The 27,005-nt window shown below is 41.8% G+C and overlaps 1 protein-coding gene across 1 annotated transcript in view; it reads right to left on the reverse strand.

Moving 5' to 3' along the window:
- LOC109623099 (uncharacterized) overlaps positions 1-27,005 on the reverse strand; it is a gene marked incomplete at its 3' end in the record, with an annotated part of 668,880 nt that overhangs the window by 482,460 nt on the left and 159,415 nt on the right. The window contains 2 exon segments of the mRNA XM_062846987.1: positions 57-941; positions 21,089-21,205. Coding sequence (XP_062702971.1) covers positions 57-941; positions 21,089-21,205 — 1,002 coding nt within the window.

The following is a 27,005-nucleotide window of genomic DNA, read 5'->3' on the forward strand; positions in this document are numbered from 1 at the left end:
CATGTTACACAATTAGCTTCCACACTGATTTCACCCACACCCTCACGCAAACATACCTGTCTCAGTTCCACCCTTGCGTACTCCGCCGCATCGTCCAGCTCCCCACCGACGCTGCTGGCCGTATCGGTGAAATCGGTATCGCTGTACTCAGACCCGGTCAGATACGGAGGCTCGTACAGATACTGCTTCCGCCGTATTTGAACACTTGGAGCCTTCGGCACCTCCGAACCCAAACCCGGAGTCACCGTCCGAACCGAATCCACATCCGATTCGGACAACACTTCACCCCCAACGGCCCCATCCGCAGGCTCATTACTCGATTTGCACTTGATATCGTTGTTATTGGTTTCCAACAATACCAAACCTCCCGGACGATCCACTTCCGAGTTAGGCCTATGATGGAAATCCACCGCCACCTGGATATCCTTCTGCACTACACAACCCTGCTCGTCACCACTGCTGATCACACTCACATGCCGCGAATCGGTCACATCCGCTCCCCCAACCACCCCCCTCAAATCACACACTTGTACTTTCTTCTCATCTTCCCTTTCCCCGATCACCCCCTCTTCTTTGGCAACACTGACCGCATCTTCTTCCTCGCGCGTAGCCTCTTCAACCGCTTTCAGCTCCAAGCTTCTCCGATTCTTCCGCTTCTCGGCGACCTTGCTCTGCTTGCGCGGTATCCCACTGCCCGCCGCCTTCCTACTGTCCTTCGCCTTGTACTGTCCCCCGATTGCCGGCTTCTTCGCACCGGCGCCATTCTTCGGTTCGCCGATCGGCTCCACGCCGACTGGCAGCTCATCCACGGGAACCGGCCGTCCACTGGGGCGACTGCCCGGATTCAGCAATTCGTAGATCGCCGGAAAGGCACACTGCAGCCCGCCCTCCTTCAGCTGCTGGAAGATCAGGTACGAGGTGTCCGTGTAGCGCGACTTGGGCTGCAGAAGAAAGGGCATCTCTGGGTGGTTAGTTTCCGGTTAGATTCTACCAAGAAATGCAGATAATAAACGGTTCAAAAATTGTGAACGCCGTCGTGCGTCCTTCGTTCTGAGAGTTTCGCGCGCGATGAGTTACTAAACAAGGTTCGGCAGCAACGTGCGCTCGCGGTGTCGTGGTTCGCTGTTATCAAGCTTCTTCGGACAGCAGCTGCTGATAACAGAGAACAGGGGGATGAGTCAAAACAAATTTTCGGGATAGGAACAAGGGCGTAGCTGGGGTTTATCAAAGCAAGGAGGCAGAATTGTCAATAATAAAAAAAAAACTGTCCAGAAACTTCATAGGGTGAACAGCTATAACATTCCCTCCTAAGTGACAGCTTTGAAAATATTAAAACGTTTTTTGGAAACGTCAAGTGAAAAGTGTCAAAGGCAGCAATTCTACCACGTGATTCTCATGAGAGCACAAGAACACAGAACTTGTTGCGTTTAAAGGGTTCCGGGTCATTTGGCCGAACGCCATTTGGCCGAATGCCGTTTGACCGAAAAATGTATGATGAAGTCAAGTGACCATACCACTGTCCCCCGTCTCAGTATAACTCGAAAGAACAGACTATGATTCGAAGAAGGAAAAATCTTTGATGATATATTGGCAGTTTCAATGCCAACTAATCCCTGAACATTAAAACTAGAAAGAATAGCCTACGATTAAAAGAAGGAAATACGTCTGATAATCATATTGGCAGTTAGAATGTCAAAAACATCCTCTGAATTCTTTTGATCATGATTCAGCCAAACGGCATTCGGCCAAACGACCCTTTCGGCCAGATGGCATTTAGCCAAATGGCGTTCGGCCAAACGGCATTCGGCCAAATGACCGGACACCGTTTAAAGTGAGGAGAGTTCATATGAGAAGCACTAGCACAAGTATTCATACACGCAATGAAAAAAAAACTTAAGGCGTTCATCAAAAACTTTACGAGCCTTTGCCATAATCGTAGTTATATAAATTACATAAGCATAACTTATGAAAATCCCATCTTGTTGAGATATTGTAATGATATCTACATAACAAAAAAAACCCTAATTAATCCACCTAGCAGTGATGGCTTCTTTCTCGTGCTTTCAAAAAATCATTTCAACATAATCAAGTGACATGCTAATGAATATCGTAGTGTCTTCCGTTTAACGAAATCCATTTCATCAGAAATCATATCATTTATTTTGCTTTTGGTTTTTGAGCCTTAATTTCTATAAAATACTCTTTATCACGTATTTTGAGCTGCCATGTTTGACTAAATGTCTTGAAGTTATTTTTGGACTGCGGACATTCCAAGAAACAGAGATAGCCCAATAACAGTTTCCTAAGCTGAAGTTACCTCAAGAATTGTTTGTTCAACCCTTATACAGCTAATCTGTTTGTTGGGATATTCCCCAGACCAAATAAACTCATATTGCATGGTTTTAAAGACCAAAGCTCCATGAAACAGCCGCCATTTTGGATTTTAGACCGCCATCTTGGATATTCTGGTCGTCATTTTAGGACTCCAGATATCTTCCCCACACTAAATATACCCATTTTGCATGGTTTTAGCTTGGATATCCATTAAATAGCTGCCATCTTCAATTTAGGAATGCCATCTTGGATTTTAGACCGCCACCTTTAAAATTATAGTCACCTTTATTGAAATTCCGACAACTTCTCCATACCAAATATACCCATGCTGCATGATTTTAGAGCCCAAACTCGATTAGACACACGCTCTCTTGAATGTGAGGCCGCCATTCTGGATAGTCTGGTCACCATGTTTGAACTCCGGATATCTTCCCCGCCCATATAGCCGAGGCGGTAAACGCACGGGTATTCAGCATGACCATGCTGAGGGTGACGGGTTCGATTCCCGGTCAATACAGGATCTTTTCGTAAAGAAAATTTCCTTGACTTCCTTGGGCATAGAGCATCTTCGTGCCTGCCACACGATATACACATACAAAATGGTCATTGGCAGAGGAAGCTCTCAGTTAATAACTGTGGAAGTGCTCATAGAACACTAAGCTGAGAAGCAGGCTTTGTCCCAATGAGGACGTTACGCCAAGAAGAGAGAGAGAGAGAATGTTTTTTCACGGATACTTCTAGTCCGAGAAAGAGTCTTCCAACAGCTGGTCTAGCAAGTTAATGAATTTCTTAGATAGAGTGAATATAAACGTTGAGAGATCCTGTGGAGCTTGCCAGAGCTTCCAAGAAAAATTAACCAAAGCTTCCTAGAGTAGCTTACGAAAGCTTCCCAGAGAAGCTTGACAAAGTCACCAAGAAGCTTGACAAAGTCCCAGAGAAGCTTGTTAAAGCTTCCCAGAGACGCTTGTTAAAGCTTCCCAGATAAGCTAGCCGAAGCTTCCCAAATAAGCTAGCCAAAGCTTCCAAGTGAAACTTGCCAAAGCTTCCCAGAGAAGCTTGTAAAAGCATCTCAGAGAAGCTTGCTAAAGCTTCCCAAAGAAACTTGCCAAAGCTTCCTAGGGAAACTTGTCAAAGTTTCCTAGAGAAGATTGCCAAAGCTTTTAACAGAAGTTGACAAAGCTTGCCAGAGAAGCTTCAAACAAGAACTGAAGAATGCTTCCTAGAGAAGCTTGCTGTAGCTTCTCAGTGAAACTTACTAAAGTTTCACAAAGAAGCTTGTCAAAGCTCCCTAGGAAAGCTTGCCAATGCTTCCAAGAAAAGTTAACCAAAGCTTCCCAGAGAAGCTTGCCAAAGCTACACACAAGAGCTGACTAATGCTTCCCAGACAGCTTGCTAAAGTTTCACACAGAAGCTTGTCAAAGCTTCCTAAAGAAAATTTGTGAAACTAGTAAAAACTTCCCGGAGAAGCTTGTAAAAGCATCCCAGAGAAGCTTGCCAAAACTTCTCAAAGAAACTTGCCAAAGCTCCCTAGAGAAGCTTGCTAAAGCTTTCTAGAGAAGCTTCCCAAAGCTTCTAACAGAAGTTTCCAGCGCTTGCCAGAGAAGCTTCACACAAGAGCTGAAGAATCGTTCCTAGATAAGCTTGTTGTAGCTTCCCAGTGAAACTTGCTAAAGTTTCACACAGAAGCTTGTCAAAGCTCCCCAGAGAAGCTTGCCAATGCTTCCAAGAAAAGTTAACCAAAGCTTCCTAGAGAAGCTTGTCAAAGCTTCCCAGAGAAGCTTGCCAAAGCTTCCCAGAGAAGCTTGCCAAAGCTTCACACAAGAGCTGAAGAATGCTTCCCAGAGAAGCTTGCTGTAGCTTCCCAGTGAAACTTGCTAAAGTTTCACACAGAAGCTTGCCAAAGCTTCCTAAAGAAAATTTGTGCAACTTATCGGTTAATCTTACTAGAGACTACAAAACAAGCTTGCCAGAGAAGCTTACCAAAGTTTCCCAGAGAAGCTTGCCAAAGCTTCCCAGAGAAGTTTGCTAAAGCATCCCAGAGAAACGTGCTAAAGCTTCTCAGAGAAGCTAGCTTAAAATTCACACAGTAACTTGCCAAAGCTTCTTATAGAAACTTTCCGGATATTCTTACTGGAAGCTACTAAACAAGCTTGCGAGAACTTCCCGAAGAAACTTACCAAAACTTCCCAGGGAAACTTTTCAGAGCTTCCAAGAGAAGCTATAATGAAATTAATCAACTATTGATTTTTGCGGCTTAACCAGTCGAGTGGAAGTTTTACTTAATTCCAAAAGCTAGACTTTACAAATACTGGCGTGAGTCAGAAATGGACAAATTGGAGTGGAATTTGCGAAAAAGTTACTCGTCCTCTCGGTGAGACGCAAACTCACCACTCCTATTCCAAAGCTTCTCAGAGAAGCAAGTCTAAGTTTCCCAGAGAGACACAGAGAAGCTTTCCAGAGCTTCCAAGAAATGCTATTAAAAGCTTCCCACAGAAGCTAGAAGAAGAAAAAAGCTTGCCAAAGCTTCCCAGGGGCTTTCGCTAAAGCTTTCCAGAGAAGTTTGCCAAAGTTTCTCACAGAATCTTGCTAAAACCTCACACAGAAGCTTGCTAAAAAAATCCAAGAGAACATTTGTGAAAACTTTCCGAATAATTTTACTAGAGGTTACTTAATAAGCTTGCCAGAGCTTCCCAAAGAAACTTGTCAAAGCTTCCTGAAAAGCTTGCCAAAACTTTTCAGAGCTTACCAAAGTTTCCTAGAGAAGCTTGCCAATGTTTCCCGGAGAGACTTGCTGAAGCTTCCCAAAAAAACTCGCCAGTGCTTCCAAGAGAGCCTAGCCAATGCTTCCCAAAGAAGATAGCCAAAGTTTCCCAGAGATGCTTGCCAAAGCTTTACTGAAAAGTTTGCCAAAATTTCCCTGAGGAGCTTTCTGACGCTTCCCTGAGAAGCTAGCTAAAGCTCCCCAGAGAGGCATACTAAAGTTTCTCAGAGAAGGTTGATAAGGCTTCCTCGAAAAAATGGGAGAAACCATCAAGAGAATACTGGTCAAAGCTTTCCAAAGAAGATTGTTTAAGCTTCTCAGAATTATTTGCCAAAATTTCTCAAAATAATTGTCAAAACTTTCTAGAGGTGCTTACTAAAGCTTGCCAGAGCAGTATAGTGGTCCAGCCTTTCAAGAAATTTGCTAGAGTCTATTTGAAAAGTTTTCCAAATCTTCGCAAAGAAGCTTGTCAAGGCTTCCCAGAAAAACTTGTCAAAGCTTCGCAGAAAAGCTTGAAAAACTTCCCAGAGAAGCTTTCCAAAGTTTCCCAGAGAAGCTTGCCAAAGCTTCCCAGAGAAGCTTGTCAAAGCTTTCTAAAGAAGCTTGTCAAAGCTTTCTAAAAAAGCTTGCCAAAGCTTCCAAAAGAAGCTTGTCAAAGCATCCAAAATAAGCTTGTCAAAGCTTCCTAAAGAAACCTGCAAAAGCTTACCAGAAAAGATTAAAAAAATCTCAGAAAGCTTACCAAAGTTTCCCAGAGAAGTTTGCTAAAGCTTCGCAAGAATGCTTGCCAATGCTTCGCAGAAATGCTTTCCAAAACTTCGCAGAAAAGCTTGTCAAAGCTTTCAAAAGAAGCTTGTTAAAGCTTTAACAAGAAGCTTGTCAAAGCTTTCAAAAGAAGCTTGTCAAAGCTTTCAAAAGAAGCTTGTCAAAGCATCCAAAATAAGCTTGTCAAATCTTCCTTAAAAAAATTATAAAAGCTAACCAGAAAAGATTTCAAAATATCAGAGAAGCTTACCAAAGTTTCCCAGAGAAGTTTGCCAAAGCTTCGCAAAAATGCTTCTCAAAATAGCTTTCCAAATCTTCGCAGAAAAGCTTGCCAAAGCTTCCCAGAGAAGCTTGCCAAAGCTTACAATAGAAGCATGTTTAAGCTTTCAAGCGAAGCTTGTTGAAACCTTCAAGAGAAGCTTGTTAAAGCTTCCAAAAGAAACTTGACGAAGCTTCCGCAAAAAGATTGTCAAAGCAACAAGAGAAACTTGTTAAAGCTTACTAGGAAAGCTTGAAACATATCCCAGAGAAGCTTGCCAAAGCTTTCCACAGAACCTTGCCAGAGCTTCCCACATAAACTTGCTAAAGCTTTTCATAGATGCTTATTAAAGCTTTCCATAAAAGCTTGGAAAGCTTCCCAGAGAAGCTTAAGAAAGCTTTTCATAAAAACTTAGGAGTGTTGCTTAAAAAGTTTGGTAAAGAGAAGGAGCTCGGTAAAGCTTTCCGAAGAAACTTGGTATGGTTTGGTATGGTTGAAAAGCTTTCACGAGAAGCAAGAAAAAGCTTCCCAATGAAACTGGAAATCTGATGATTACAGGATTTCAAAAGAAATGTGATAAAGGTTTTCAGAAAAGCTTGATTGTGATTTAAAAAGGACAGTTGGTTTAAAAGCATGTTTTGAAAATAAAGAATACTTCATAAAGAAGTTCAAAAGCAAAAGCAATAATAACAAAATTGTGCAATCCAAGACGTGTCATTAGGTCTTGCGACCCTAATTAGACCATACCACTTGGTCCGATTTGGGGTCATGGTGATAAATGATTGGCAATAGTGCCCTCATCATATTGCGACCCTCCCCAAAAAACGCTAAAATTGCTTTATCATCTCTCTTTTCACCCATCGGCGCCGTGACAGAAGGCCCCAAAAAAGGTACAGTACAAAAGGTCACTTAAGCGCGGGCCTCCCTTTCCGCAATTAAACTTCAAAACCGAGGCTACTAAAACGGAACGACCAAACATGCTTCTCGAATCTCGACATTGTCGAAGATGACGACGTTGTTATTGCTGCGGGAGGGGCGGAGCGGACAAGCGATGGCAGCAGATAATTGACAAGCCACGGCTGTCATCACCCCATAATCGCCGCGCAAACATCATCCTATACCCATGCCTGGTTGCTAGTTTAACATGTTAATGGATGTTCCACGAGGTCCCGGCGTAGTTGTGAAAGAGAAGCAATAAACGCAAAACTCTCACTTTCGGACTCCCTTGCACCTTGATGGGCTTCTCCATCGAATCAGCGCAATTGCGGAACAGTTTGGATAGGGATGGAGGCGGTAGAAGGGGGGAGGAGCCCGAACAAGTGTGCAAACAACATATTGTACACATGTTTGAGAGTGTTTGCTAAAGGTTCGCGCACGCTACCTGCCCGACCGGCTGTCATCCCTGCGCCACGGCGTGATTTTTTGTCCGTATTCATGTAAAAGGGGGATGGGTGTAAAATGCGTATCTTCGAAGTGCTCCTTCGACCCGTTTTTCCACCAATACAATGGTATGTCAGTAAATGTCCATCCCAATCATTGCACATGGCCAGGACCGGAGCAGTCTTGTGCCGCACGCGATAGACATTTGCATAAAACCTCCGCATGTCGCTCCGATTCATGCTCGCGTGCGCTTCAGTACTCAAGTAACAATGAATGCTGAACAGTGAGAGCATAAGCTGAACATGGGCTGGTTAATGGTGTCAGTGACAGAACACAATGATAGCTGACTATTGGTCTGAAGTATGGCTTGTCCAACCTCTTTAATCAGCAATACATAAATGGCTGAATATCAAGTTGAATAGAATATTTTGCATCTGTGTAATCCCAAGTAACAGAATCAGCTGAATAACAGCTTCTTGAGCTAAAGTTAGCTTAAGAGTGATTTGTTCTACTCTCATACAGCAAACATGTTTGTTGGGAATAAGCTTCATCAACATACATCAACAAGCAGAATTAATCATCTGTTGTTCAACCTTTAACCAAATAGTTTTTGACAGCTTACCCAAACAATGTTTCCGTTTAGTCCACAAAGCTTCTTCAGCCTCAATACAGGCTTAGTTCAACTTATGTGTTTAGTAATTCAGACACAACAAGAAATGCTCTCGTTTTCGAGAATATGTATACAAACGTGTTTAGTGAATGCCTATTAGTATGTAGTGAATGTGGTGAGTGACTACGAATCAGTGACTATGAATCAGAACTGCTAATGGTTAAAAAAGCTTACGATAGTGTGTTTATTTTTTATTTTTTAACCACTATAAATAAATTTGATTGATTGCTGATTAAACGGTTATTGTGCCTTAAATCAGCCTTTCAATGAACCTCGAATCGGCTAAAGGTTGGATAAAATCATCTAAATAAGATGTTTAGGAGCTGAATAAAGGATTGTACCTCTTGTGCTCAGCTTTTGTTCAAATGAAGGCTGCTTTAAAATATTTGGAAAAACGTTTGCACAGCTTTGAACTGTTACCTGGGTATCCAGGCTCTCTTCGTGATGCCGTTTTTGGTTATTTTCAAAGAGGTCGCATTTTACCCACTCTTCCCAACAACAACGACGATAGGTTGGGGAGTCCGCACGGAAAGTACCTACTTATCTGCTTCTTTGAATTAACGGCTTTCATGATAGGCACGTTTTACGCAAGAATCCGCAACTTACGGCGAACTTCGTGTGTGGAACTAATGCCAAAAGCGCCCAAACCTAGGTAATAGAGCTCCATAGCGGACTCCATGGCAGCGGCAGCAGCAGCGGTGAGCGATGTTTTGAAAGATGCTGTCAAAATATGCGGCTGCCGTTTTGAGTTGTGGTTGAGTTGTTGTTGTTGCAGAAATTCGTGAGGTCGTCGTCGTCGTCGACTCCCAGCAGAAGAAGCGAGGTCGTTATGACAGCGAATATGGTGGTGTCTCTATCAACTGCATGCATGAAGGTGCATTTTAACGTCGCGTCGGTTGGGTTTCCGAGTTGTATGAGCGTTCGTATGGGGCATTCACGCAGCCAAAGGCCACAACGTGGGAGGTCTCGCTTTTGACGATGGCAAATTATGAAAGCTAATGGGCCGTTTCGAGCCTCCGTGTTGCTCAAGGTAGTGATAAAGATATTGCTTTACGATCGCTAATTTTGTGGTTGAACGGTTATTTGTTATTGGTGGTACGCTTAATGATCTTCATTAAAATATGCTAATTGGCAACACTGCTGCCAGGCTGACCAGGTTACGAAAGAAAAAAAACTTGCCTTCTGTACTTTTTTCGAAAGTTGCTTTACATATGACAATTTTATGGTGTAGTTTCTGTAGTTGCTTAAAAAGCAACTGAACAACAATACCAACGCTCATCAGTAAAGTACATCACACCCGGAATGAACTATCAGAAGATAAATATTATTGTTCAGCACGGCTCCTAAATTATCTTTATGCCCCTCTACCCATTTGATTCCTTTCAACAAACATACGGAACCATTACCATTGAATGGGCCCTACCACAAGATTAATTGAATTCTACCGAACTTACTTTCTTTTGCTGATGCATAGAAATAACTATAACTGCGTGGTGATTAGACTCGTGAGCCGACCATGAGAATGTATCGTTTGCGTGTGCTCTGTCAATTTACCATCTTTGTCAAACAAGCTTTTATCCAATCAGATCATGGACATGAAATTGTGGATTGTCTCTTTTCTAGTAAAATAATACCTATTGAGTTTTGAATATTCTGATCCCATCGGTTGTTAACCCTAACTGCAAACGCAGCTCGTGCTCCGAACAACACCACTCCCATCCGAATAGTGCAAGATCATAAAACCCCAGCTTAAGATCAAGGTGATGAGACACAGACGGCTGCTTGTTTCCCGCACTCGTGCTGCTACCGAATTCTACAGATCCCTTCGTCGTCGCCGTCGTCTTCACCGTTTGTTGTCGATCCATATTTCCTGGTTGATCCCCTTTTCTCCGACTCTCACTCGGATCGACATTTTCAAGTGTTTACACAAATCACCGTCATTTTTATTCACTTCCCTTCTCGGTTTTTCTTTCCCTCGGACGGAAGACGAGCCGCCAGAACACAGAACACATGTTTTCCTAGTTGTTCGTATTTATCTTGCGAGTTGCGTACGTACGCCTTCCTGCATCGTGGCATAAGTCTAATCATGGACCGCAACAAAATAATCTAATTCGAACATGGAAATCGACCTTATTTCAATGCTGTTCTAGCTCATGGGCGTATGTAGCACAAGGAGGTACCTTATTTTCGGACATCGGAATATGTTCGAAGATAAGACATGCTTTTTTATTCACATAATAATAAGAAAAGTTTTGAAAAACTTCTTTTGGAAGCTTTGGCAGGCTTCTCTTGAAAGCTTTAACAAGCTTCTCTGGAAAGCTTTGACAAACTACTCTGGGAAGCTTTGGCAAGCTTTTCTTGGTAGTTTTGAAACGCTCCAGCAAGCTTATTTGACAAGCTTTGGCATGCTTCTCTGGAAAGCTTTGGCAAGCTTCTCTTGGAATCATGGTTAAATTATCTTTGAAGCTTTGATAAGCTTCTCTTGGAAGCTTTAGTAAGCTTCCCTGTGAAGCTTTGACAAGCTTCTCTGGGAAGCTTTGGTTATCTTCTCTTGGAAGATTCGGAAAGCTTCTCTTGGAAGCTTCGGCAAGCTTCTCTGGAAAGGTTTGTGCAAGCTTCTCTGGGAAGCTATGGAAAACTTCTCAGGAAAGCTTCGACAAGCTTCACTGGAAAGCTGGGACAAGTTTCTCTAGGAAGTTTTGGTAAGCTTCCTTGCGAAGTTTTGGCAAGCTTCTTTTGGAAACTTTGGCAAGCTTCTCTGGGCAGCTTTTGCAAGCTTCTTTGGGAAACATCTCTTGGTAGTTTTGAAAAGCTTCAGAAAGCTTATTTGACAAGCTTTGGCAAGCTTTTCTGGGAAGCTTTGGCAAGCTTCTCTTGGAAGCTTTAGCAAGCTTCTCTTGGAAGCTTTGGCAAGCTTCTCTTGGAAGCTTCGGCAAGCTTCTCTTGGAAGCTTCGGCAAGCTTCTCTTGGAAGCTTCGGCAAGCTTCTCTTGGAAGCTTTGGCAAGCTTCTCTTGGAAGCTTTGGCAAGCTTCTCTTTGAAGCTTTGGCAAGCTTCTCTTTGAAGCTTTGGCAAGCTTCTCTTTGAAGCTTTGGCAAGCTTCTCTTTGAAGCTTTGGCAAGCTTCTCTTGGAAGCTTTGGTTAAATTATCTTTAAAGCTCTGATAAGCATCTCTTGCGGAGCTCAAGTAAGCTTCCCTATGAAGCTTTGTCAAGCTTGTTTTGGAAGCTTTGGTTATCTTCTCTTGAAAGATTTGGAAAGCTTTCCTTGGAAGCATCGGCAAGCTTCTCTGGAAAGATTTGTGCAAGCTTCTCTGGGAAGCTTTGGAAAAGTTCTCTGGGAAGTTTCGACAAGCTTCGCTCTAAAGCTTTGACAAGCTCCTCTTGGAAGTTTTGGCAAGCTTCTCTGGGAAGCTTTGGCAAGCTTCTTTTGAAAACTTTGGCACGCTTCTCTGGGAAGCTTTTGCAAGCTTCTGTGGCAAGCTTCTCTGAGAAGCTTTGTCAAGTTCCTCTGGGAAGCTTTGACAAGTTTATTTTGCTAGCTTTGGTTAACTTTTCATGGAAGCTTTGACAAGCTTCTCTAGGAAGCTGTGGAAAACATCTTTTGGAAGTTTTGGCAAGCTTCTCTAGGGAGCTTTTGCAAGCTTCTCTGAAAAGATTTAACAAGCTTTTCCGGGAAGCTTTGACAAGCTTCTCTTGGAGGCTATGGTTAGCTTCGCTGGGAAGCTTCGGCAAGCTTATTTAACCTTTCAGGAAGCGCTCCATCAAGCAACCGAAACTGCACCGCGCTCGCATTGTATACGATGAGCGAGGTTTTTTGGTAGTGTTGTACTTTTTACAACTGCGTGCGCGCTGAAGGGTTAAAATGCTTTAGCAAGCTTCTCTGGAAAACTTTGACAAGCTTCTCTTATAGAAGCTTTAATAAGCTTCTCTTGGAAGTTTTAGTAAGCTTCTCTGTGAAGCTTTGGTTAACTTTTTTGGAAGCCTTGGAAAGCTTCTCTGGGAAGCTTTGGAAAGCTTTGGCGAGCTTCTCTGAAAAGCTTTGGCAAGCCTCCGAGGGAAGCTTGTCAAAGCTTCTCTGGGAAGCATTAGGTAGCTGTTTCGTGAAACTTTGGCAAGAAAGACCTCTTGTGGAATCCCAGAAGGCCTTCAGGAGGTCCTTTTAGGATTCCAAAGGAATTCCACCCGGGAAGAAATTCTTCGCAGCTTCTCCACAAATTTGTCCCAAGACTTTTGCAGGTGTTCCTTGTGGGGTTGTCAGGGAGTTTCGAATCTTCTACTGACATTCCTAATTTCTTTTGAGATTTCAAAAAGGTATCATCTGATATTTATCCAGGAAAAGCAGAAGAAACTTGCTGTAGAAACTTCATGAGGAATGCCGTAAATAAAAAAATAAATCCGAAACAATTCAAGAATTAACTTCTGGAGGAATTCCAGAACGGTTTTCAGGAATTCCAAACCAAACTCTTAAAGAATTCCAAGATGAATTATAGAGATTTTCTAATGAAATTCCGGAAGGAACACCAAGAGGAAAATTCCTGGAAGGAATCCCAGACGGAATTTTGGGAGGAGTTTCCATAGGAATCTTGGAAGGAATACCTGAAGCAATCCAAGAGTGTGTTCCTGGAGGAATCCCGGATGAAATTCCCAGGAATATTTTCTGGAAGTTAAAATAAAACTCCTGAAGACATTTCTAAAAAAACTTTCCAAGTAACATTTTCATGACCAATTAGTCTTGTAGAGGTTTTGAGAACCGTCATTAGACAGAATACCTTTTATTTTGAATTTATGATGGTTCTGAGAACCTCTTCCAGTCTATTTGGCTAAAAATGTTGCTTGGGTATTTAAAAGGATTTTAAAAGGAACTGCTGAAAAATTTATGATACAATTTTTGGAAAATTCAGAGTTGAATTCCTGAAACAATTCCGAAACGAATCTAATGAAGATTTCAGAGAGAAATTTCTAAAAAAAACTCCGGGGGAAATCATCAAATAGTTCCCGAAGATAAAACTTGCTTAATTGCGGAATGAGCTCCTAGAATAATTTCGGAAGTAATATCTGAAAAATCTCAGGAGGAATATCTGAATGAATTCCGGAAGTAATCTTTGGAACAAAATGCGGGGAAAATAGTTTGGAAATTTTCTGAAAACATACTATGAAGAGAATTTCAGAAAAAATCTCTACAAGAGTTTCGTTAGGTATCCCTTCAAGTACCTGGGGAAACCAAGGAGGGAACATTTCAGAAAAATTACCGGGAGGAATCGTTCTGAGGATTCCGGAAGGAATCTCTAGAAGCATTCTTACATGAACCTCTGAAAGACTTCCAAGAGGAACCTAAGTGAGATTTCCAGGATGATCGTCCGGAATAATTCCCGAAAGAATAAGTGGAAAAGTTTTGGGAAAATATTTGGAAAAAATGAGAGAAAATACTGGAAGGAATCCATCTAGGAATTACAGGAATAATCCCTAAAACAATCCCGTAAGAAACTCCCGAAGGACTCTCATGAAGAACTCCGCGAGCAAGCTTAACATATCAGAAGGAATAATTGGAAAAATTCCCTCAGAGAATTCCGAGCAAAATCACTAGAAGAATTCCTGGAGGACTACTTGAAACAAATCCGGGAAAAATCCCTGAAGATTCGGGACGAAATACCTTACAGAACTAACAGGGAGAATTCCAAGAGTAATCCTTGGAAAATGCGAAAATCATTCCAGAGATTACGGTGAGAGGAAATCTCCTTGCAGGAATCCCTGGAATGTTCGAGATTTGAAAGATAAATGTAAGAAGAATTCCTGGTGGAATTCTTAAAATATTTCTGGAATGAAATCCCTGAAAGAATTCTTTGAAAAAAAAAAAAACTGGAAGAATCCCTTGAAAATTCGGGAAGCAAACTTTGAAAGAATCGCGTAAGAAATCGTTGGATAAAATGTAGGAGATATCCCTGGAGAATTTGGGGAGAAATACCTGAAAGAACATTGTGGAAGAATTCTAAAAGAAATCTATGAAAAAAAAAATATGGATAGCATCCCAGAGAGGACGGCGACAGACATCTATTGGAGAATTTTGGGAGGAATCCATAAGGGTTTTCAGAAAAGCAGCTGCAGGAATCCCTGATAAACTTTTGGAAGAGATGCTTGAAAAAAGGAATCCCCGATAAAGTCGTTGAAAGAATTACAAAAAAAAGCCATTGAAGACTTCAACGCAGAGATCATAAACGGAAAATGCCGTGAAAGAATTCTGGAAGAAATCTCTGGAAAAATTCTTTGGGGAAAGAATTTTAGGAGTTCCAAGAAGAATTTGGAGCTTCTGTGAGAATCCCGTAACGAATTTCTGGAAGAATTCTGAGAAGCATACCCGAAAAATTTTAGGCAGAAATACCTGGAAAAATTTGGAAAGGGGAATTGTTTAACTATCGTACAATTTAGGCCAAAGGGTCTCAGATTTTCATGAAACTTTTTCCAATCAGGGTCGCCTATTTCCCCGGAAAATTTAGGTGGAAATTTCTTGTTTTCCACTGACACTACTTAGTTTGAAAAATCATAACTTAAGAACAAAGCATCGTAGAAACAAAGTTTTTTCTAGAAAATGAAAGCAAATTTTCTCAGAAATCCAAACTGGACAAAGTTTTCCACAAAATTTTCCACAGTTGAGAAAATTCGTAAAGAAAAACCGAAAAAACTATGCCCGAACTCGTGGAAAATTTCCAAAAAAAATATTTTTGAGGAGGTTATTTCGTAAGCTTTAATTGCTGAAATTTTTGGAATGCACTTTTTTTCGTTTTCAAGTTATGACCAATTTTGTATAAAAATGTTCAAATGTGCCATATAAGCCTTTTTTTTTGAAAAACCATAACTCAAGAACGAAGCATCGTAGAAACAAAGTTTTTTAATGAAAATTAAAGAATTTTTTTAGGAATCAAAAAAAAAGAAGCGGAAAATTCACAAAGAAAAACCGGAAAAACTATGCCCGAATTCGTGGAAAATTTTCAAAAAAATATTTTTGAGAAGGTGATTTTATAATCTTTGATTGCTGAAATTTTTCGAATGCACTTTTTTTTCCTGAGTTATGACCAATTTTGTGAAAAAATGACCATGTAAGCCTATATTATATAATTATATAACCTTCTCGAATTTTCTTTTTGAAAATTTTCCGCGAGTTCAGATATAGTTTTCTCAACTGTGGAAAATTTTGTGGAAAACTTTTTCCACTTCATATTTTTTTGGATTCCTGAGAAAAATTTGCTTTTATTTTCATCAAAAAACTTTGTTTCTACGTTGCATCGTACTTGTACATTTGGACATTTCTAAACAAAATTGGCCATAACTCAAAAACGAAAAAAAGTGGGAAAAAGGGAAAACAAGAAATTTCCACATGAGTTTTCCGAGAAAATAGACGATCCTGAATTTTTCTCAATTTTTTTATTCATTTATCCTTGAGCCCTGCCTGTGGAAAAAGTTTCACGAAAATCTGAGACCCTTCGGCCCAAAACCGTACGGTAATGAAAAAAAAAATCCCCAAAGGAAACTCAGGAACATTCTTGGAAAAAAAATCCTGCATGAGATCCTGCATCCGAATTCCGAAGAGAAAATACGAGTGAACTATCAAAGGAATTCCAGGAAAATCTTCATCTGAATTCCAAAACAATACTACATGTTTAGAGAATTCCGAGAGGAAAATCTAAAATAATTCCTGCAAGAAACATTGGGAGAATTCCGAAAAGAATCTCCGAAAGAATCATTAGAGAAATCTTTGGAAGAATCTGTGTAAAATTCCAGAAGAATGTTCTGGCAAACTAACAGGATGAATTCTATGAAGAAACAAATCCGAGGGGATTCCCAGGACAATGCACCGAAAAAAAAAAATTCTGGAAGATTTCTGAGAGGCATATCTTTAAAAATCCGAAAAAAAGGAGGAAGACCACCTGGAGAAATTTCTAAGGAGGAAAAATTGTGGAGTAATCCTATCCTTAAAGTTATTGAGTACTTATTTCTGGAAAGAAGCCCTGAAAAAACTCGTAAAATTTTCTTTAAAGAATTCCACGTTTATTTTTGGAAAAGTTTAGGTAGAAACATCTGGAAGAATTTTGGACCGAATTTCGGTTCGAATCTCTAAGAAATCAAGGGGGAAATTTTGTGAGAATTCTGAAATTAATCTCTAGATAAATTCTTGACGGATTCATTGAAGATTCCTTTGAGGAATCCCTGTAAAATTTTCGGAAGGAAACTATGGAAGAATTCCGAATTCTATGAGATTAAAAGAATACGAGAGGAGTTCTTGGAATAATTCGAGGAGAAATCGTAACAAGAGCTCCGTAAACAATCCTAAAGAGAATTCCGGAAGAAAGTCAAAGAAGATTTTAGGATGGATTTCTTGGGAAAATTGAGAATGCATACCTGGAAGTAATCTTGGAGCACTTTCAGGAAGAATTCCGGATAAAAACCATGACATAGTTACGGAAGAAATTCCTTGTAAGTTTCCAGTTTAAATCTTTATAGAGTTTCAAGTAGGGCCCATATAGCCGAGGCGGTAAACGCACGGGTATTCAGCATGACCATGCTGAGGGTTCGATTCCCGGTCGGTCCAGGATCTTTTCGTAAAAGAAATTTCCTTGACTTCCTTGGGCATAGAGTATCTTCGTGCCTGCCACACGATATACACATTAGAGTGGGTCAACGTTGTATGGAGAAACTTTAAATTTGATTGTATCATCCCGGAACAAAGCTTTTTCAATCTATATTAGCGCCTAAAACAACTGTGCAAAAATTGGGAGCGATTGGTTGCGTCCCCGTATTCCGCATTGCGATTGAAATTTGTATGGAAGTTAGTATGGGAAAACGTACTTTTTTTGCATTTTACTCATAAGTTAAATTCTTTTGTTCAATACCATGTAACTAATGACGTTAAAGTATAGCCTAGGATATGCCGAGAAACTTTGCCGAAGACCGCAAAGTGATCCGACGCTTGTGAAAAAAGTTATTCGCCTGGTAACTTAGGCCAAAAATTGTGATTTTATTATTGATGTTATTCCTTTACATGTTAAATGTTAAGCACCACCGGGCAATCTGTACGTTATAACTTTTTTCACAAGTGTCGGATCACTTTGCGGTCTTCGGCAAAGTTTTTCGGCATCTCCTAGGCTATACTTTACCGTCATTGGTTAGATTGTTTTAGAAGAAAAATTTCAATTTATGAGAAAAATGCAAAAAATCACGTTTTCCCATACAAAATTCCATACAAATTTCAATCGCAATGCGGAATACGGGGAAGCAACCAATCGCTCCCAAATTTTGCACAGTTACTTTGTACGCTAAAATGAATCGAAAAAGCTTTGTTCCAAAAAATCGACTTTGTTGACCCAGTCTAATACACATGCAAAATGGTCATTGGCAGAGGAAGCTCTCAGTTAAAAACTGTGGAAGTGCTCATAGAACACTAAGCTGAGAAGCAGGCTTTGTCCCAGTGAGGACGTTACGCCAAGAAGAGGAGAGAGGAGGAGTTTCAAGTAGAATCAGTGAGAATGGAAATCCGGAAAGAATCTCATTGGATAAAATCAGGAAGGAAACCTTAGAAGAAGGTCCCAAAAAAATGACCACGTGGTTTATGGACAGCCCCTATGTTTCTTTGCTTCTTTACACAATCCAAATCTCCTTCGGATGGGGTTGATGAATATCATTCACGCATCTCTGTTTTACACATGTATGTTAAAGGGTACCGGGTCATTTGGCTGAACGTAATTTGGCCGAATGCCGTTTGGCGAACAAGGAATGAAGACTGCCCCAGGAAGTATGGACGCACTTAGTTTTCAGATGTGTGGGTCTGATCGATGGTTGTTGTTTTGGGCTTCGTTTTTTATGTTTATGTTTCTGCTAGCTATAGGATCGAAAATTCAAACGCCCTTGATCACAATGAACATTGAAAGAAATGGTAAATTTTTTGGCTCTGTGTAAGCTATAAATTTTTTTCTCGTGCTTAAATATCTTCATTATACGTCCATCCAACTGAAGCTTAGCAGGAACTTTATTTTTGACCCAATTTTTTTGCTTACGCTTAAACTTCTTCTCCTCATCGTGCTACCTGTTTGCTGCTTATATGCTTTTTTTAATTACTCTCTCGATATTTTGCTCATCTCCTAAATAGATCAAATTACACTCAGTTCCACCGGGAGTTGTTTATAATTCTAAACTTCGCATGCCGCGTCAACGATGTTTTGAAAGTGAAAGCCCCTTGAATTAAATCGAGTTCACAAATATACCGGAGGTTCCTGAAGATGACCGATGGCTAAAGAAAGAACCTAGAGATTCCGAGGATTGAAGAAAATGCTAGTGATTCTATAGAAAATGTTTTTATCGTGTTCATCTCCAGAAAAGACGAAATTTCTCCTGCAACTCTCTCGAGGATTCTTCCAGCAGTTTCACCAAGAATTCCGCTAGGAGTTCCTCCGGGAACTCTAGAAGGTCCTTCGGGAATTCCGAGGGTTTCCTCCGAAACATCCTCTATGAGTTTCTCCGGACATTGCTACAGAAGTTTGACTGGGACTTTTTGTAGTAAGTACTTCTTCTAGAAATTTCTCTAAGAGTTACTCCGGGTATGCATTTATGAGATCCTCCGGGAATTCCTCTAGAAGTTCTTCCTGGGAACTCCTTTAGGAGCTCATCCGGCAATTTCCTAGGAGCACCTCCAGGATTCCTCCACGAGTTCTTCAACGAGTTCATCCCGGAATTCCTTAACGAATTTTTGTGGGAATTCCATCAAGAGTTCATAAAAATTGCACTGGAAATACCAGAAGCTTCCCCCGATAATTCCTCTAGGAGTTTCTCCAGTAGTTCCTCTAAACGTTCTTCCGGGCATTCTTCTGGGAGGTCTCCGGCAATTTCTGTAGCAGTTCCTCCAGGAATCCTTCCAGGAGTTTCTTTATAAGTCCTTCCGGAAATTCTTCCAGAAGTTTCTCCGAACATTGCTCTAAAAGTTCCTGTGAGAATTTCTCTAGGATTTCCTCCAATAATTTCTCTGGGAATTCCTCTACAATTACGAGCTCCTTCGGGGATTCCTTACCGATTTTTCCCGGAAATTTCACTAAGAGTTTCACCGTGACTTTCTCTAAAAATTCTTCCGGGAATTCCTCTAGGAGTACTTCCGGAAATTGGAGTATCTTCGAGAACACTTTCACGAGTTCTACCAGGAATAAGTTATCCAGGCAAGTTCACTACGAGTTTCTCTATAAGTTTTTCTTTCTAGAAGTTGCACTGGAGTTTTCTCCAAAAATTCCTTTAAGAATTTCTCTGGAAGCTCCTCTAGAAGTTCTTCAGGAAATTCCTCTAAAGTCTGGAAATATGTACACCCAAAAGTTTTCTCAAACGTTTGACTAGGAGTTCTCCCAGGAATTTCTCTAGAAGTATCTGAGTTCATCTAGGAATTCCTCTACGAGTTCTTCCGGAAATTTCTTCGCAAATTTCTTGGAAATTCTTCTAGGAGTTCCACCGAGAATTTATATAGACCTTCTCTCAGGAATTTATGTGGGAGTTCATCGGGGAATTTCTTTGGGAGTACCTCCGGGAATTCCTTTAAGAGTTCATCCGGGAACTCATCTGGGAATACCTCTACGAGTTCCTCCTTGAATTCCTTTCCGAATTTCTTCAGCAATTTCTCGAGGAGTTCCTCCGGAAATTCCTCTGAAAGTTCCTCTGGCAATTACTTTACAAGTTGCTTTAAAAGTATTTCTAGGAGTTGCACAAAGAATGCCCGGAGTTTCCTCCGAGAATTCTTGTAAGAGTACCTCCTTGAATTACTGAGAGTTCGTCTGGCAATTCCTCTAAGAGTTGATTCGGCAATTCCTCTAAGAGTTCTTCTAAGATTTGTTTCCGGAATTCTTCCAGGAGTATCCCCAAATGTTCCTCTAAGAGTTCAACAGAGAATTCTTTGAGGTGTTCGTTAGGAAATTTGTTTAAAAGTTCATCCGGGAACCCAACAAACATTTTTGCTGTCCAAGAGTGGAACAAACTTCTCTTAAGCAAACTTTAGCTTAAGAAACTGTTATTCAGCTAATTCTGTTACTTGGGAATGTCTCTAGGTGTACTTACGGGAATACTAGGAAGGAGACGATCATGTGGCTCCGTAGCTTGGAGAAAAGTTCAGCCCGTCTAGTGAGTTGGTTGTGACATCGTACCGATATCCATAAAGGCATTTTACGCTCATCGAGGACGATTCGCAATGATAATTGCTAATTGGAAAAGTAAACTGATAAATGGTACGGAATTAAAATCGATAATTGCTTGGTTTAAAACAATCCCGAAAAAATGCCGCCATGAAGCCTGCAATTAACTCTTTAGTACCGTCACTTAACCTTTTCGGGGGCACATATGAAAACGGGATTTTGGTCTCCTCCTCTCTTGAGGCTTTCAATCCAACAAAAGTTCATCCAAACCACACGGCGGTGGCTTCGCTTTCAAAACTGCTGGACAGCGCGGAACAAAGCGGCGGGGAACGTATAGGAATCGCGGTAGGTTTCGACTTAATCGTGTGCCCCATATTAAACACTTCAATCATATATGCGAGTGGGTAGGCCTACGCCACGCCGCCGCCGCCGTCGTCAATTTAAATGCGATCGGCGAGGCGACTGCAATAAAGACCTGCTCGCTCGCGATGTGTGGTCCCGGCGCACAAAGTACTTGAACAATAACGACTTCATAACTTTCGATCACTCGGAGCAGGAAAGTTCAGCTTGATCGTTCGTCTTCGTCGTAGGTAGGTAGGTAAGGTACAATTGCGATAAGATCCCCTTCACCTCGAGATTCAAATCAACGCGGGTGGTAACTCTCAGAACGAATGTGATGTCTCTCTTTTTCGGACGCAGATTGGCACCTCATCAGATCAGCACTTGAACCGCTTATTATTTTGGGTAAAGGTACACCGTAAACACTTACCGGAACGTCCATTCTCCGTCTGCTGCGTCCGTTGGAACAATACTTTGATGACTTTCCGCCGGCGGCCCTATCTCCGGGCAGTTCTCGTTGCCTCCATTTTAGCAACGCCACAGCACTCTGAAAGCAAGAGCAAACAAAAATTGTTGCCACCATGTGTGTCTATGTGCGATGTGTTCGCGCGCGCGCGGGTATACCGGGGGTGTTGTTTTGAGTTGTATGTTGATGGCGAATTCTACACCAGCGATGCTTGGGTTTTCTCCGTTTTCACTTAGAACCTAAACATTACACTAACTAGGTTTTCAGTATTCTTGTTAGACTGACGACGTAAATACGACGATTCTTCGTACTAGATACGAACCGTTAGATCCTAGAATTCAAATTTGAACACTGCGTGCATCGAAGCTTGGTCACGTTTCACTACAAACGAGTTTACCGCGTTCTACCAGAGGGAAAAATAAACATTGGATTGAAATTGCATCGTCGTTGACACTTGGAATGGTCACACACGATTGTGACTAAAACGAACTTCACCCTCATAGGATGTTAGGTTAGACGCCCCACGTTGGCGTTGTATACGTTCAGTGTACTTGTCTGGGTCATTATTGACCCCAATATCTATGGTTAAAAGTGAGTCTTCTTCTTCTTCTTTATGGCTCGACGTTCGCATTGGAACTTGGCCTGCCTCTCTTCAACTTAGTATTCTTAGAGGGGTTTCTTTGCCTGCCATTGCATGAATTTGTACATTGTGTGGCAAGTACAATGATACACTATGCCCAGGGAGTCGAGAAAATTTTCCCGACCGGAACGGGATTCGAACCCGCCGTCTCCGGATTGGCGATCCATAGCCTTAGCCACTAGGCTAACTGGAGACCCTGTGAAGCGAGTCTAAAAGTACTTAATTTAGGGATTTCTTGTCTTCAATGTAAGTATACTTATGGTTTGACAAGGCTTTCCAAGTCTTTTTCATAAGAGAATTTATAGTTAACACATGATCCAAATTTATGAAGACGTTGCCAAAGGAGATGACTTTGTAAGAGCATTAAAAAATGAAATGGTCGTAAAACTTCTTCATTTATGGAATTGATCATAAACGTTAAAACAACAGAGGGCTTGATAGACTGATTTGAATACATACCTGACTGAAGAACTAGCCTAGGTCAAAAGCAGCACTCATAAAGATAAAATAACTGATTTGAATACATAACCGAAAGTGATTATCTCGAAATAAAAAGGAATTGTCACTTCAAAGAGTCTGTTTTTGTACCATTAAACGTTTCTCTATGGAATTGAAAAAGATATAAGTTGTTAGCTTGTTTTAGAAAGGATTAAGCCATTGTACATTGTAAGTGCCACACAGCTGTTGGGGAACGTTGAGTCTCCTTCAGAGCACAATAAAACATTTTACAAAAGCGTTAGGCGAATTTTCCTACAACCAGTTACGTTCTTCCAGAATGCTGAGTGAAGTCCCCTTTGAACGCTGGCGGAATTATTCTCAAATTTTTAGAAAACTTCATCCAATGTCTCCCAGAATGCTGAAAGAAGTTTTTTATATCGCTGGCAGAGTTCAGACCAAACTCCGCTAGAATTTCCTCACATGCACATTAAGTGTTCTCCCAGAACACTCTCGGAAAATTCTTCTCAGAACACTTGGAGAGTTCTCCTCAGAACTTCGAAAGAGTTTTCCTCAGAACTTCAAGAGTTCTTCTCAGAACTCTGGGTGAGTTCTTCTCAGAACTCTGGGAGAGTTCTTCTCAGAACTCTGGGAAAGTTCTTCTCAGAACTCTGGGAGAGTTCTTCTCAGAACTCTGGGAGAGTTCCTCTCAGAACTCTGGGAGAGTTCCTCTCAGAACTCTGGGAGAGTTCCTCTCAGAACTCTGGGAGAGTTCTTCTCAGAACTCTGGGAGAGTTCTTCTCAGAACTCTGGGAGAGTTCTTCTCAGAACTCTGAGAAAGTTCTTCTCAGAACTCTGGGAGAGTTCTTCTCAGAACTCTGGAAGAGGTCTTCTCAGAACTCAGGGAGAGTTCTTCTTTGGGAGAGTTCTTCTCAGAACTATGGGAGAGTTCTTCTCAGAACTATGGGAGAGTTCTTCTCAGAATTCTGGGAGAATTCTTCTCAGAACTCTGGAAGAGTTCTTCTCAGAACTCTGGGAGAGTTCTTCTCAGAACTCTGAAAGAGTTCTTCTCAGAACTCTGGGAGAGTTTTTCTCAGAACTCTGGGAGAGTTTTTCTCAGAACTCTGGGAGAGTTTTTCTCAGAACTCTGGGAGAGTTCTTCGCAGAATTCACGGAAAATTCTTCTCAGAACTCTGGGAGAGTTTCTCTCAGAACTCTGGGAGAGTTCCTCTCAGAACTCTGGGAGTGTTCCTCTCAGAACTCTGGGAGAGTTCCTCTCAGAACCCTGGGAGAGTTCCTCTCAGAACTCTGGGAGAGTTCCTCTCAGAACTCTTGGAGAGTTCCTCTCAGAACTCTTGGAGAGTTCCTCTCAGAACTCTTGGAGAGTTCCTCTCAGAACTCTGGGAGAGTTCCTCTCAGAACTCTGGGAGAGTTCCTCTCAGAACTCTGGGAGAGTTCCTCTCAGAACTCTGGGGGAGTTCCTCTCAGAACTCTGGGAGAGTTCCTCTCAGAACTCTGGGAGAGTTCCTCTCAGAACTCTAGGAGAGTTCCTTTCAGAACTCTGGGAGAGTTCCTTTCAGAACTCTGGGAGAGTTCCTCTCAGAACTCTGGGAGAGTTCCTCTCAGAACTCTGGGAGAGTTCCTCTCAGAACTCTGGGAGAGTTCCTCTCAGAACTCTGGGAGAGTTCCTCTCAGAACTCTGGGAAAGTTTCTCTCAGAGAACTCTGAGAGAGTTCTACTCAGCACTCTAGGAGAGTTCTACTCAGCACTCTGGGAGAGTTCTTCTCAGAACACTGGGAGAGTTCTTCTTCGAACACTGGGAGAGTTCTTCTTCGAACTCTGGGAGAGTTCACTTCAGAAATCTGGGAGAGTTCACTTCAGAACTCTGGGAGAGATCCTCTCAGTACTCTGAAAAAGTACCTCTCTAATTTCTGGAAGAGTTCCTCTCAGAACTTTGGGATATTTCCTCTCAGAAGTCTTGGGGAGTTCTTCTCAGAACTCATTAATCTGAAAGAGTACTTTTCGGAGCTCTGGAAGGGTTCTTATCAGTTATCTGGAAGAATTCTTCCCAGAACTCTGGGAGAGTTCCTCTCAGAACTTTGGGATATTTCCTCTCAGAACTCTGGGAGAGTTCCTCTCAGAGAACTCTGAGAGAGTTCTACTCAGCACTCTAGGAGAGTTCTACTCAGCACTCTGGGAGAATTCTTCTTAGAACTCTGGGAGAGTTCACTTCAGAACTCTGGGAGAGTTCCTCTCAGAACTCTGGGAGAGTTCTTCTCAGAACTCTGAGAGAGTTCTTCTCAGAACTGTGGGAGAGTTCTTCTCAGAACACTGAAAGAGTTTTTCTCAAAACTTTGGGAAAGTCCTTTTAAGACTTCTCAGGGAACTCAGGAAAAGTTTTTCTCAAAACTCAGGAGGAGTTTCTCTCAAAATTCTGGGAGAGTTCCTTTCAAAACTCTGGGAGAGTTCCTCTCAGAACTCTGGAAGAGTTTTTCTCAGAACTCTGGGAAAGATTTTCTTAGAACTCTGGGAGAGTTCCTCTAAGAGCTCTGGGAAAGTTCCTCTCAGAACTCAGGTTAGAGTTCTTCTCAGAACTTTCCCAGAGTTCCTCTCAGAGCTCTTGGAGAGTTCCTCTCAGAACTCTGGGAGAGTTCCTCTCCGAACTCTGGGAGAGTTCCTTTCAGAAAATTCAGGGGTCCACAGAACTCTGGAAGAATTCTTCCCAGAACTCTGGCAGAGTTCTTCGAAGAATTCTCGGAAAATTCTTCTCAGAACTCTAGGAGAGTTCTTCTCAGAACTCTGGGAGAGTTCTCATCAGAACTCTGGGAGAGTTCTCATCAGAACTCTGGGAGAGTTCTCATCAGAACTCTGGAAGAGTTCTTCTCAGAACTCATTAATCTGAAAGAGTACTTTTCGGAGCTCTGGAAGAGTTCTTCTCAGTAATCGGGAAGAATTTTTGCCAGAACTCTGGGAGAGTTCTTCTCAGAACACTGAAAGAGTTCATTTCAGAACTCTGGGAGAGTTCTTTTCAGAACTCTGGGAGTGTTCCTCTCAGATCTCTGGGAGAGTTCTTCTCAGAACTCTGGGAAACTTCTTCTCAGAACTCTAGGAGAGTTTTTCTCAGAGCTTCGGGAGAGTCCTTGGAAGGGTTCCAAAACTCAGGGAAAGTTTTTCTCAAAACTCAGGAGGAGTTCCTCTCAAAATACTGGGAGATTTCCTCTCAAAACTCTGGGGAGTTCCTCTCAAAACTATGAAAGAATTTCTCTCAGAACTCTGGGAGAGTTTTTCTGAGAACTCTGCACGCAATACTTGATGTACACAGCGCAACGAGTAACTTTCACGTAGCGACCGAAAAGACAAAAGAATTTTCACATTTTTTTTGTGTTGATCCAGTCGTACACAAATATGAGTGAAAAATTCTTTGTCTTTTTGCTTGCTGCGTGATAGTTACTCGTGCGCTGTGTTGTTCCAATTAAGGATGTGGGAAAGTTTTTCTCAGAGCTCTGGGAGAGTTCCTCTCAGAACTCTGGGAGAGTTCCTCTCAGAACTTTGGGAGAGTTTCTCTCAGAGCTCTGGGAGGATTAATCTCAGAACTCAAGGAGAGTTGCTCTCAGAACTCTGGGAGAGTTCCTCTCAGAACTCTGGGAGAGTTCCTCTCAGAACTCTGGGAGAGTTCCTCTCAGAACTCTGGGAGAGTTCCTCTCAGAACTCTGGGAGAGTTCCTCTCAGAACTCTGGGAGAGTTCCTCTCAGAACTCTGGGAGAGTCCCTCTCAGAACTCTGGGAGAGTTCCTCTCAGAACTCTGGGAGAGTTCCTCTCAGAACTCTGGGAGAGTCCCTCTCAGAACTCTGGGAGAGTTCCTCTCAGAACTTTGGGAGAGTTCTCATCAGAACTCTGGAAGAGTTCTTCTCAGAACTCATTAATCTGAAAGAGTACTTTTCGGAGCTCTGGAAGAGTTCTTCTCAGTAATCGGGAAGAATTTTTCCCAGAACTTTGGGAGAGTTCTTCTCAGAACACTGAAAGAGTTCATTTCAGAACTCTGGGAGAGTTCTTTTCAGAACTCTGGGAGTGTTCCTCTCAGATCTCTGGGAGAGTTCTTCTCAGAACTCTGGGAAACTTCTTCTCAGAACTCTAGGAGAGTTTTTCTCAGAGCTTCGGGAGAGTCCTTGGAAGGGTTCCAAAACTCAGGGAAAGTTTTTCTCAAAACTCAGGAGGAGTTCCTCTCAAAATACTGGGAGATTTCCTCTCAAAACTCTGGGGAGTTCCTCTCAAAACTATGAAAGAATTTCTCTCAGAACTCTGGGAGAGCTTTTCTGAGAACTCTGCACGCAATACTTGATGTACACAGCGCAACGAGTAACTTTCACGTAGCGACCGAAAAGACAAAAGAATTTTCACATTTTTTTTGTGTTGATCCAGTCGTACACAAATATGAGTGAAAAATTCTTTGTCTTTTTGCTTGCTGCGTGATAGTTACTCGTGCGCTGTGTTGTTCCAATTAAGGATGTGGGAAAGTTTTTCTCTGAGCTCTGGGAGAGTTCCTCTCAGAACTCTGGGAGAGTTCCTCTCAGAACTTTGGGAGAGTTTCTCTCAGAGCTCTGGGAGGATTCCTCTCAGAACTCAAGGAGAGTTGCTCTCAGAACTCAAAGAGAGTTCTTCTCAAAACTCAGGGAGAGTTCCTCTCAGTACTCTGGGGAGTTCTTCTCAGAACTCTGAGATAGTTCCTCTAGGAACTATGAGAGAGTTGCTCTCAGAACTCTGAGAGAGTTCCTCTCAGAACTCTGGAAGAGTTCCTCTTAGAACTCT

Source organism: Aedes albopictus, chromosome 1 (genome assembly GCF_035046485.1).
Source record: "Aedes albopictus strain Foshan chromosome 1, AalbF5, whole genome shotgun sequence".
Lineage (NCBI taxonomy): Eukaryota > Metazoa > Arthropoda > Insecta > Diptera > Culicidae > Aedes > Aedes albopictus.